A 12,714-nucleotide genomic window follows, 5' to 3' on the forward strand; every position below is an offset into this window, starting at 1 on the left:
TCTACTTGATCAAGTCAGCGAGCAATGATAGCTGTCTCCTTCTACAACCTATTGATAATTTAAGATTAGTTTCCAGTGGGGATTTGATACCCATACTTTATTTAATACCAAATAAATGTGTTTTCTCTGCACCCATGAGAATTACTTTGAAGTAATGAAGAACCCTCCCATGTAATTAACAGAAGGGCTAAGGAGTAGCTAATGAATTCAATGAAAATAAATGTGTGCGGCCATTGGAGTATGAATTAAAAGCAAGCACCTGGGGCAACCAGTGGGAATAGATGGCTTTGAATGTGAGATTGATTGCATTTGGCTCCAGCCTCCACTAGCTGCTGGCAGTGGTTGGGCCCAATATTCTGGGCCTGTATTCACAAAGAGTCTCAGAGTAGGAGTGCTGATCTATGATCAGTTTTGCCTTTTCAATTATAATGAATGCACATGGGGACCTGATCCTAGATCAGCACTCCCAATCTGAGATGCTTTGTGAATAGCGACTCTGATTCTCTTCCTGTCTACCTTCCTCAGCCAATCACCACGTGAGGACAAGGCCGCCTCCCACGTGCTGCAAACGGTGTGGAGTTACAAGGACCTGAGGAACGCCCTGACCAAGGAAGGATGGAACAAGAGCCACTTCCAGGTATACGGCTGTGTAGTAGAACACACAAACACGCACGCATTCATACATATACATGTACAAGTATTTACACACACACATGCACACACATACAATTAGTACACTCATATGTCTCTACTCTCCCCCCTCAGCCTACAGCGACCGGTGCCCCTAAAGCAGCCAAGAATGGCAAGCCAGGCTATGACGACACCACTCTGCCCCTGATGGAGAAGAACCAAGGTCAGTCTGTGATGGCAGGCGAGACTGGGGATCCTCCGGGCCTGGCCTACTGTGGTGAACTGAGTGAGGAAACCATAGATATTAATAACTGCTCTATATCAATGGAGCAAACTGTGCTGCTGTTACTGTGTGTCTGTTTGTATCAGAAGCCTTGATTAGAACAAGTGTTTAGGGGGATTGTTCTATCCATCTGCGCTTTGCTTTGTGTGTTCTCACTCATATCCATTTACCTACTGTTGGAGGGCTGTGCTTGAAACCTTTCGCCCTCATTGTTGTGCTGCAGTGTTTGGTGATCTTTATGTGTAAGTAGGTTCTTTTTGGGATGGTGTGGTCGGGAGAATGATGCATCATGGGTAGATTTATCTAATCCAATAGTGTGTTCTTGAACGCAAATCCAAGCATGTATATTAGGATATATGCATAGAGGGAGGTACGGAAGCAGCCTAAAACACGAAACATCTCATTGACAGAGGAGTCGAGAGCATGACAGTACTTATCTTGTTTCTGGTCATGTGACTTTTTTTGCAACCATGCATACACATAAAGTGTAGTTGTCATTCACACCCATTCTCAGCCTGCCTGCATTACTGCTAAAGTGTACCAGCAGACAGTGACTGAGGACCATTGGCCTGAAAGCAGCATTGGCTCGTGATTAAAACAAGTTGTGTGTGTGGTGCTCATGATAAAAAAATGGCATATAAATGCTTTTCAGGCACCAAGAAAAATGGAAGTGGTGATATGATACCTATGGACGAGCTTGGTCCAGGTAAGACCGAGTTTGCATGACCTCAATCACCGACGAGGAGCACTAGTAGTCTCAGATGGAATGTTCTTGTCTGTAGGAACTACTCACAGTTCTAGAACCCTAACAACACCATTGCCAACATGGAAATTTAAGAACAAGTTTGTAGGACAACTATTTTGGGACAAGCAATATTGGGAATGAACAAATATATTGTTGTGATGCTCTAACAGTGGACAATGTTTTACTTATGATGCTGTATGCAAGACCCCTCTCTTAACAAGATGTTGGTATAAGGATGGCCATTAATTCAGACACAGGAGCAACAGGAGGTGTGGGCAATTCTCTAATGACTGTGTTCAAAACCTGGCAAACTTTAATGTCCTCCTCAGTGCTCCTCTTTTCAATGAAAATGTAAAAACAATTGTCTTGTTTCCTCTCTTACTAATGAGTTCTTCCTCCACATCAGATATGCACAGCTCCACTCCTGGAAGGCTGCATGCAGCTTATACGTCTGTAGTTTCCATCAATGTATTTAAGAGTGCTATATTTCTGTGATCCTTTCTCTCCTCATTAGATGGCTACTCCACCATCGACCAGAGAGACAAAGACTGCAAGTACAAGAGTAGTGGAGACGGGTCAGTGGACCTGACAGAACGGGAGCCATTGAAGGTACGTCTGGTCTGGACCGACCCGTAACAGCTCACACCGCTCAGTTACAGCTATGCTATAGGTGACTAAGGGATCAGGCTATTAAAACACACAAGTCATGATACTCCGTTTCTGTGAAGGTAGCCTGAATCCATCTCTTCCAGTGCCCTTGTCCATTTGTCAATGCCATGGCCTTTTGATTTCTTGAAGAGGAATCTGGATTTTCGTTTTTGCAGCAGCAGTTAATGTTGTTGTCTGTCGAGCCGGGTGCCACTCATCTGGTAGTCCAATTTACTGACTGCAGACAGCAGATCTGACAGCTAAGCAGCAGATAATTGAGTGTAAGCTTTGTGATTGTGAAAGTAATTAATCTGGGACTGATTAAAAGACTCCTGCCCCTCCATCTCCACTTCTCCTCATAGAGCGAGAACCAAGGCCTGGTTCACACTCTCACTCACACACACAAGCCTGCATAGTAAGTGGCTCAGTGCCCATCGCTAGAGAAAACTCAGAGTGAATGAGAGGGAGAGAGAGAGAGATTGAGGATGATTTATTCACTGTTGAACCAGGGTGATGTCCAGTCCAGTCCTGTGTTTCCCATCACAGGATTATATTCTCACGCTCTGATCGGTCAGCGTGGCGTAAGGACTGAAGGTGGTTTGATAGGTCAAGCATACGAACACAGAAGTCCTCTTGGTTAATGAAGAGTTACCATGAGTTCAGAATCAGACATCATGATAGTATCAAGAGATAGAATGGGAAAATAGGTGTTTTGCTGACCTTCTCTGCTTACCATGTGTAGAATGGCAGCTATGCAGACACGTTGCAGCTTGAAGACGCAAATGCTTGTCAAGAAACAGTATGCTTCAAAACCTCCAGAAGCAAATTAGCCATCAGACAGGACTGGAGTTGGCAGATATCTCCTCTCATGTTTACAGACCCTGTCCCTCTCATGTTTTGAATTTACTTCAGCACAGTAACAACTGCTCAACCCAACTTTCTAGACCTCCAGAAGCCTGGAACCAAAATGCAACTCTGCTGTTTGAACTGCTCTGTCCCACTCTGTTTTTGTTTGTTTGCATGTGTCGGTTGGTTTGTTGTTTTTAATCACTTTTTCAGACTCAAAAAACATCGTCCTTTATGCTAAGGAACTAACCCTGGCTTTCCACTCCTCTCTATGGATGATATTTATCGACCTCTTTGTTTTGCTGTTAACCCCTTCTCCCGTTGCTGCAGAATGACACAAATAGGAAACACTATGTCAGGAGTAACAGGCCTGCAGTCAAACTGGTGGATGCTTGTGACGTTAAACCTCAGCCTGTTGACTCCTGGGTCTAAATGCATGCATGGTAGGTCTTACAAATGTTAGTTTTCCACTTTCTGGATTGTTAGTCTCCTTTCTTTGTTAGCTCCACCACCACCACCACACTGTTTCTGTTTTAACCCTCACACACGTCACTTCTGTTTGTTTTTTATCTGTGCTTGGACCTGCTTGACCCAGAGTAGTTGGCTTATGACACCAAACTTGAGAAAAGCTGGATGAAATGTCATCATTTTCACAGTTGTGGAGCACCTGCCTAAATAAAACCCACCTGTTGCAAAACAGACAGACTCCCTTGACTATTCCAGATGAAATGATGTTTGTTCTAAATTATGAAAGGGATTAACTCTAGACTTTAGATGGAATACATACACACACACACACACACACACACACACACACACACACACACACACACACACACACACACACACACAATTCCTCCCAGTGTAGCTGTAATGAAAAGCTGTGGGAAGAACATGGTGTATCATCTCCCTATCAGCAGTAATCAACACACCCTTCCCTGGGACAGAGAGCTCCTCCAGATAAATAATGGATGCCTGGATGAACACACACACCAGCTCCTCTTTCTCAGTTATGGCTACACAGTCTGTGGTAGGCTAGGATAGGCTAGCTGCTCTGGGTTAGCATCACGAGAGCTCACTATTGGGGATCCTCTCATCACTTGCTCATCTCTTTGCTCCTGTTCCATCACTAATCACTGAGTGTATCTGCTCTGGGTGAGAAGCTGAGGTAGGTGGCTGATCATCAACAGCTCTATAGAGGTGAAGGGCTATCTTTCTTCCTTGCTGTAAGTCTCTTTATTCTCTCATTGCTTCCCCATGACTCTTATTGTCCTAGGTAAGGGATCAGCCATACTGCTTTGATTGACTCCTCATGTGGTGCTCTGAAACGCAAACTGAAATATGACAATGATCATCCGTACAGAATGAAGTACTGAAAACAATTGCGTTTATATAATAACGGTGAAAACAGGTTGTGATCACCACATTAAGGTCTAGTCAAAGCTAATGAACGAAATAACAGATCTACTCTAACAATAACATGCTTAGAATGGACAGAGTAATCATACCAAAGAATGGACATTGAGTCAATCAGGTAAGATAGCGTAATCATACGAAAGGCCTGCTTCATTTGAGTGTTAATCAAGCTGGCTTTATGCAGCAGCTGCCATTCAAACATATCATCAAAGCATCTCTCTCGCTGTCTGTTACATTGGATTTGACATCTGTCAAGCATGTATGAATATAGTGATTTTTGTATTGTGATTATGTAATATAATTTGGTCATTGTGCTCTCTGACTTACTTTAAAAGCTTGATTATTCAACTGCTTTAAACACCAGGCCTGCGTCCAATGGCACCCTATTCACTTTGAAGTGTACTATTATTGACCAGTGCCCACTTGGCTCTGGTAAAAATAAGTGCACTATATAGGGAATAGGGTGCCTTTTGGTACACAAGCCTGCTCTCTTATAGGTTTTCAGCTCTTGACATAACCACCTTGTCCCCCCCTCCCTGTTCTTCTGTGTTCTAGGCTTAAATAACGACAGCGTAACACCTAAACTAGAGGATCTCCCATATCATCACTGCCATAACACATGGAACTCATTTTGATGTTGACTCGTCAGCAGATAGACTTTGTAAAAGAAAGAAAAAAGAAACCATCATCCAACAACCAATGTTTCATGCTTTTGAATCAGCAAATGAAATGATGTATAAAAAAAGAAAGAAAAGAAAATCTAAAAACGACTACTTGTCATATCTACATTCCCCACTGGATGGACAGACGTAGGGTACCCTAACAGCAAGGACTCTGACTGGAGCAGCACTGCATGGTGTCAGGATGGAAGAGTGGAAGCAGTTATTGTCATAGAGATACAAGTATTCTAGAGTTCTATCTCTATGGCAATGTAAGGATGGCTGGTGGTGTGAAGCAGGGGGAGAGAAGGTGATGTCTGTTGGGAGGAAAGGAAGTGTGTTGGAAAGGAGACATTTTGCTTCTAATAGTATTTTTTTTTTCTATTTTTTTTTTCTATGTTACAATTTAGCCTTTTGTTTAGGTTTTGTTTTTGTTGGTTTGTCTTTCGTCGAGGCACAGTAAATCGTTTTTGTTTGTAATATAATTGTTATTTTTTTATTTTGTTGGTCTTTCTTTTTGTTTGGGTTTTCCGGATTGAAGAAGTGTGGACTGGTGTGGTAGATGAAGGTTGGGGTGGTTTGAAGGACTTGATGCTTGAAGGGCACTTAAAGGAACTGTATACCTGCAAGTGTTGATTGGAGTTAAGGAAGTGAAATGACGTGCATTTGGTTGGGTTACTTATAGCTGTTGAGCGAAACAAAATGAAAATATATTTTCAGTATCGACACAGACTAGAGATATGCGTTTGCCGACGATATATGAATTGCTTGGTTGGTTGCAGTTTGTCATTGATATGTATTAAAGTTGAAGAGGATATAAGACATTTTGTTTATAAATGGATTGTGTTAATGAAGGAATGGAAAGTACATGCCCCTGGTGTCAAAGGGTAGAATCTAAAAGCATTTTATATTTTTGTTGGTTTTATAAATGTATATTAGGGTCAAAGAAAAACAAAAAGAGAACAGAGAAAACAAAGACGTCTTAGTTGTCTACTCTTAACAGGTTGTTTGGGAAGCACATTCATTGGATAAAAGATCATGTTTGTAAACAGAAATAACCACATCATTTAAGTGTCAAATCTGTCGTCATGCTGATCACATATTTATATTTTGTACTGTCAAGAGAAAACAAAACAAAAAAAGAACAGCTGTTATTCAGCTTTCTTTTTAAAGGCGAGTTGAACTGATGACCTGGTCTCCAAATCTTTCAAGGAGATTAATAGAGGGAGGGAGTGGATGGTTCAGCAGGGATCACTCAAGAGATACGACTGAGAGAAAAGAGGGATGGATGGGTGGGTGGATGCAGCAGCAGGGATAGACAGAAAGATGTTAGACAGAAGTGTTACAATTCCCTTCACATTTCACACTGCAATTTATATGAAGTCGCTGAGAACCTGAAAACATGCTTTGATTTCACTAATGCATCTTTAAAGAACTATTTGAAACAAGCATGAAAAAATGTACAAATGTTCATATTATATTATTTTTAAGTGCCAGTTTTTGTGGTGTGATTGGATATTAGTCATTTATATCCGGAGAGGAGAGCAGTTTTCATGTGGTTCAAGGCAGAATTTGCATCACGTATGAAGTATACAACATCTGTTTGATAATGATATTTTTTGGGCCCTCTCTAGGGGCAGTTGAAATGTAGTAGTGCAGATGATTACGTCATTGTCTTTTAAAAAGAGCCGAGAAGAAAGGCTGAACTACACGCGGTTAAAGGTTTAGTAGTGGTTTTGTGATTGTTTTATCTCCATCTCCAAGTGGACTCTCCAATATGAACCCATTCTCTCTCTCCCAATTCTGGGACTAGTGAGGGGACCCTCCACTAATGGACAGCTTAACTCATGCGTCAGCTATAGGCAAATGGCATGTGCCTGCGTTGAATGCCGAATTTCTTTGTGATGTGACTTTATAAAGCTTGCATATTTTACACAGTGTTTACAAAGACTTATGTGATCAAATAAAAATGTAAAGTACATGTATTAATAAACATTTAATTTCAGAGAAAAGCATTGTAATAATAGCCCCACGTTAACGTCCTCCATGTCGACGTACGTCCTCAAAACTGTGTGCTTTTCATTGGATTGTTCATCTTTGACTGTCTATTCCTGACTGCATTTTGTAGTACACAACCAGAGAATCTTGTGTTGTATTTATATACATATGAAATGAGTCCATGGGCTTGTTTGTGGACTGTGCTAACTGTGCTGTGAAAGAAATGCAAGAAAATGGGGCAGAAATTGAATCAAATGAGCAAGACCTACCTGTGTAGATATCACTGATTCAAACTCTTCAAAATAAAGTAACTGTACTACTCAGTAGCAAATGTGTTTGTAACTATCATGTGCCTTAACATTTTCCATGGTACATAAAGATATCATTGTGTTTTATATAACTCTTTATCCCTCCTGCCGTTCCTCCTTCCTCCTCATCCCCTTATACCTCTCCTTTTCTCAACTGTGTCAGCCTCCCTCCCTACAGTATATCTCTCCCCTTCCCCTTCATTTTAGACACTTACACATTCACTCACTCTGTCCTCAGTGTAGACTAGACTGTTGGTGGGTTTTTGCTTTGTATTACATTGTATTATAAACTTTTAAAAGATAGAGACATAAAACATGGTTTGAGTTCATAGAAGAGTACATTAATGCTTTCGTAGCTATCAGAGCGATGCCACAGTGACAGAATGTATTATGTTGATTTTACTAATACCCAGAGGCAAGTATTACGCTTGTTCAAATAACGTAAAAAATACTGATTTGTAGAGTATCAATTTGGTGTGTTTTCAATAAACCATGCCTGGAAAGAACATGTTGGCTGTGAATTTTGTGTTGTTGATATTCCATTCCAAGAAGACCAAGGATCTATACAGCTTCATGAATTTTACCTTAAGCCAAAATCCATTCCCAATAAATAATATATTGTAGAAGTTGTCACTAATGTCACATTGTCATATGGTTAAAAGAGACTCATGCTACTGTCGTGTCTTTGGCATCATTAAACTGAAGACTGAAATCAATTCTCAGTAATTATTATTACGTGATTAAACAAATCACGTAAATGTAATTAACTAGGAAGTCGGGGCACCAAGGAAAATATTCAGATTACAAAGTTATAATTTTCCGGATATAACTTTCAGATATTTTAATATCTGATCCATTAGTCTTGTAATTAATGAATTATTCTTTACCTCATGTTAGTCTCATTCTAAACATCTTAATAAATTGTTGGTTATCTGCACAAACCCAGTCTTCACTATGAATCATCCATACATCAATTGTCTCAATCATTTATTTATTAACTAAATAAATAATCACAGAAATGCTCAAACAAACAAACAAAGTGGATATGGTTACAAGGAAATGATAGGGGATGTGCCCTAGTGGGCTTAACCGGTATGGCAGCTTGGTAGACAAAGGGACTGAGAAGGGCACAAAAGACAAAAGACACTACACAGTTCATAATTATAACCATTGAAATGCTAATCCTTTGCACATGAATGCTCACTCATTCGGGAATAATTGCAATCAATAAATATATTTATGCTCAGTGTGTCGTCGTGATCTCTGTTGGAATCGTCCTTCTTTCTGTTGGAAGTTCATCCGCCCGTCTATCGTGGTTAGAATGGATACTTCAGAGTCCCATTCAAAAATGTTATTATAGAATAGATGTTTCGGCGGTTGTCGGTCTTCGCATTCAATGGTATAGAATTCCTAGCTGCAGACTAGTAATTAGTATCAAAGATTTGCTCTTATTCTGTCGGTATCGATAGTCTCAGAGTTTCAACAACCATTACAACCTTAGCTTATACTCAGGTTTATGGTCGCTACTCAAACCTTAGCTCCCTCTGTGATCGAGGTACTGGTCTGCTGGGAAAATCCGAAGGTGAGTGTTATATCCAGAACCGTAGGAAAGGGCTATCCCATGATGCCAGATCAATGTCTGTGCTCATGGGGCGGGCCTATGACTTAGTTAAACTCCAAAGGGAATTGGAGTTTCCTTCATTAAACAGTTTAACCTCTTACATCTAGACGTTCCGCTAGCGGAACACCTGCTCCAATATCCAATGATAGGCGTGGCGCGAATTACAAATTCCAAAAAAATACAAAAACTTCCATTTTTCAAACATGTGAGTATTTCACAGCATTTTAAAGACAAGACTCTCCTTTATCTAACCACACTGTCCGATTTCAAAAAGGCTTTACAGCGAAAGCAAAACATTAGATTATGTCAGCAGAGTACCCAGCCAGAAATAATCAGACACCCATTTTTCAAGCTAGCATATAATGTCACAAAAAACAAAACCACAGCTAAATGCAGCACTAACCTTTGATGATCTTCATCAGATGACACACCTAGGACATTATGTTATACAATACATGCATGTTTTGTTCAATCAAGTTCATATTTATATCAAAAACCAGCTTTTTACATTAGCATGTGACGTTCAGAACTAGCATACCCCCCGCAAACCTCCGGTGAATTTACTAAATTACTCACGATAAAAGTTCACAAAAAACATAACAATTATTTTAAGAATTATAGATACAGAACTCCTTTGTGCAATCGAGGTGTCCGATTTTAAAATAACTTTTCGGTGAAAGCACATTTTGCAATATTCTGAGTAGATACCCCAGCCATCACGGCTAGCTATTTAGACACCCACCAAGTTTAGCCCTGACCAAACTCCGATTTACTATTAGAAAAGTTTGATTACCTTTGGTGTTCTTCGTCAGAATGCACTCCCAGGACTGCTACTTCAATAACAAATGTTGGTTTGTTTCAAAATTATCCATAGTTATATCCAAATAGCGGCGTTTTGTTCGTGCGTTCAAGACACTATCCGAAGTGTAAATAAGGGTCACGAGCATGGCGCATTTCGTGACAAAAGATTTCTAAATATTCCATTACCGTACTTCGAAGCATGTCAACCGCTGTTTAACCTGTTAGGGCTAGGGGGCAGCATTGACACGGCTGGATAAAAAACATACCCGATTTAATCTGGTTACCACTCCTACTCAGTAACTAGAATATGCATATACTTATTACATATGGATAGAAAACACCCTAAATTTTCTAAAACTGTTTGAATGGTGTCTGTGAGTATAACAGAACTCAAATGGCAGGTCAAAACCTGAGAGATTCCTTTACAGGAAGTGGCCTGTCTGACCATTTCTGGAACTTCTTTGCCATCTCTATCATTTACTAAGGATCTCTGCTCTAACGTGACACTTCCCACGTCGTCCATAGGCTCTCATAGCCCGGGAAAAAAGAGAATGTCGTCATTCCAGCCCCAGGCTGAAACACATTATCGCCTTTCTCAAGTGGCCCATCAAGAGACACTAGCTTATGCGCGTGACCCCGACCGCCCCCGCCTTTGGGATTTTTTCCTCTGTTTGCCGAAAAGGAGATTCCCTGTCGGAATTTTACCGCTTTTCTACGAGAAAAATGACGTAAAAATTGATTTTAAACAGCGGTTGACATGCTTCGACGTACGGCAATTGAATACTTTGAATTTTATTGTCAGGAATTGCGCCAAGCGCGCGACACTTCTTTACTATTTCGGATAGTGTCTGGAACGCACGAACAAAACGCCGCTATTCGGATATAACGATGGATTATTTTGGACCAAACCAACATTTGTTATTGAAGTAGACGTCCTGGGTGTGCATTCTGACGAAGACAACAAAAGGTAATGACATTTTTATAATAGTAAATATGATTATGGTGAGTGCTAAACTTGCCGGGTGTCTAAATAGCGAGCCCGTGATGCCTGGGCTATATACTTAGAATATTGCAAAATGTGCTTTCACCAAAAAGCTATTTTAAAATCGGACATATCGAGTGCATAGAGGAGGTCTGTATCTATAATTCTTAAAATAATTGTTATGCTTTTTGTGAACGTTTATCGTGAGTAATTTAGTAAAATGTTAGCGAATTCCCCGTAAGTTTGCGGGGGGTATGCTAGTTCTGAACGTCACATGCTAATGTAAAAAGCTGGTTTTTGATATAAATATGAACTTGATTGAACAAAACATGCATGTATTGTATAACATAATGTCCTAGGGTTGTCATCTGATGAAGATCATCAAAGGTGAGTGCTGCATTTAGCTGTCTTCTGGGTTTTGGTGACATTATATGCTGGCTTGAAAAATGGGTGTCTGATTATTTCTGGCTTGGTACTCTGCTGACATAATCTAATGTTTTGCTTTCGTTGTAAAGCCTTTTTGAAATCGGACAGTGTGGTTAGATTAACGAGAGTCTTATCTTTAAATGGCTGTAAAATAGTCATATGTTTGAGAAATTGAAGTAATAGGATTTTGAAGATTTTGAAAATCGCGCCACAGGCTGGCAGTGGATGTTACGTAGGTGGGACGAATTCGTCCCGCCGGTCCCATAGAGGTTAAAATCAATTTTTATGCAATTTTTCTCGTAAAAAAAGCGATAATATTCCGACCGGGAATCTGCGTTTAGGTAAAAAGACAAAAGAAAACAAAGCATGGGGTCGACTTGGGCACGCGCCTGAGTCTCACAGTACTGTAACCAGCCACTATCCAAACGCGCTACTTTTTTTCAGCCAGAGCCTGCAAAGCCACGATTCAGCTTTTTGCCGCCTTCTGAGAGCCCATGGGAGCCGTAGGAAGTGTCACGTAACAGCAGAGATCCCCTGTAATGGATAGAGATAATCAAGAAGGGCAAGAAATTGTCAGACAGGGCACTTCCTGCATGGAATCTTCTCAGGTTTTGGCCTGCCAAATGAGTTCTGTTATACTCACAGACACCATTCAAACAGTTTTAGAAACTTTGGAGTGTTTTCTATCCAAAGCCAATAATTATGTGCATATTCTAGTTTCTGGGCAGGAGTAATAATCAGATTAAATCGGGTACGTTTTTTATCCGGCTGTGAAAATACTGCCCCCTAGCCATAACAGGTTAAAATCACATTACATAATTTCACAAATAGTTTCATCTTGGCTCATTCATTTTATACAACAATTAGATGCAACACTCACAACTGAGATTATTGTATAAACAGAGTTATGGTAATGTGGCTGTATTGTCTCTCATGAGTTTCACAAACATTAAACGAAATGGACCGTTCGTAGCTGAATTCTCCCCCGACCGTGTACACATTCTCCAAAACATGGACATTGTTCAGTTCAAGTTCTATGATGGAGAAGAGGTTCCTTTGTTCTCCTGTGAACCTTCTCTCTCTACACTCTGGCTGAATTTATTACCTGCGATAACATAGCCTGGGTGTAGGGGGAAGAGAGAGAGGTGGTGAGAGAGAGAGGGATGTTTCAGAGAGAGGTGGATGGTACTTGCTATCCCCAAAGAAGGCCACGTCATGACACTACCATCTAAATTATAAACAAGACATGCTGATATTATTTCAGTTACTGTTTGTAATCCCATGGTTAAAAAAAATCCTATTTTAAAAGTCCTATTTCACGAATTCCTTCTGAATATTTAATTTCCTGTAT

At 40.4% G+C, this 12,714-nt stretch overlaps 1 protein-coding gene across 19 annotated transcripts in view; it reads left to right on the top strand.

Moving 5' to 3' along the window:
• Positions 1–8,039, top strand: part of LOC106580487 (armadillo repeat protein deleted in velo-cardio-facial syndrome homolog) — a 373,356-nt gene extending 365,317 nt beyond the window's left edge. For 11 of the 19 annotated variants that reach the window (XM_045703240.1, XM_045703244.1, XM_045703241.1 and 8 more), the window contains 6 exons: positions 526–637; positions 766–916; positions 1,566–1,619; positions 2,173–2,267; positions 3,483–3,595; positions 5,124–8,039. In XM_045703240.1, the coding sequence (XP_045559196.1) occupies positions 526–637; positions 766–916; positions 1,566–1,619; positions 2,173–2,267; positions 3,483–3,584 (514 nt within the window). In that variant the 3' untranslated portion in view covers positions 3,585–3,595; positions 5,124–8,039. The remainder of the gene's footprint in view (positions 1–525; positions 638–765; positions 917–1,565; positions 1,620–2,172; positions 2,268–3,482; positions 3,596–5,123) is intronic. The other 8 variants (XM_014161608.2, XM_045703255.1, XM_045703245.1 and 5 more) reach the window with 7 other exon arrangements.
• The last annotated feature ends 4,675 nt before the right edge of the window (positions 8,040–12,714 follow it).

This window comes from Salmo salar, chromosome ssa20, assembly GCF_905237065.1.
Source record: "Salmo salar chromosome ssa20, Ssal_v3.1, whole genome shotgun sequence".
Lineage (NCBI taxonomy): Eukaryota > Metazoa > Chordata > Actinopteri > Salmoniformes > Salmonidae > Salmo > Salmo salar.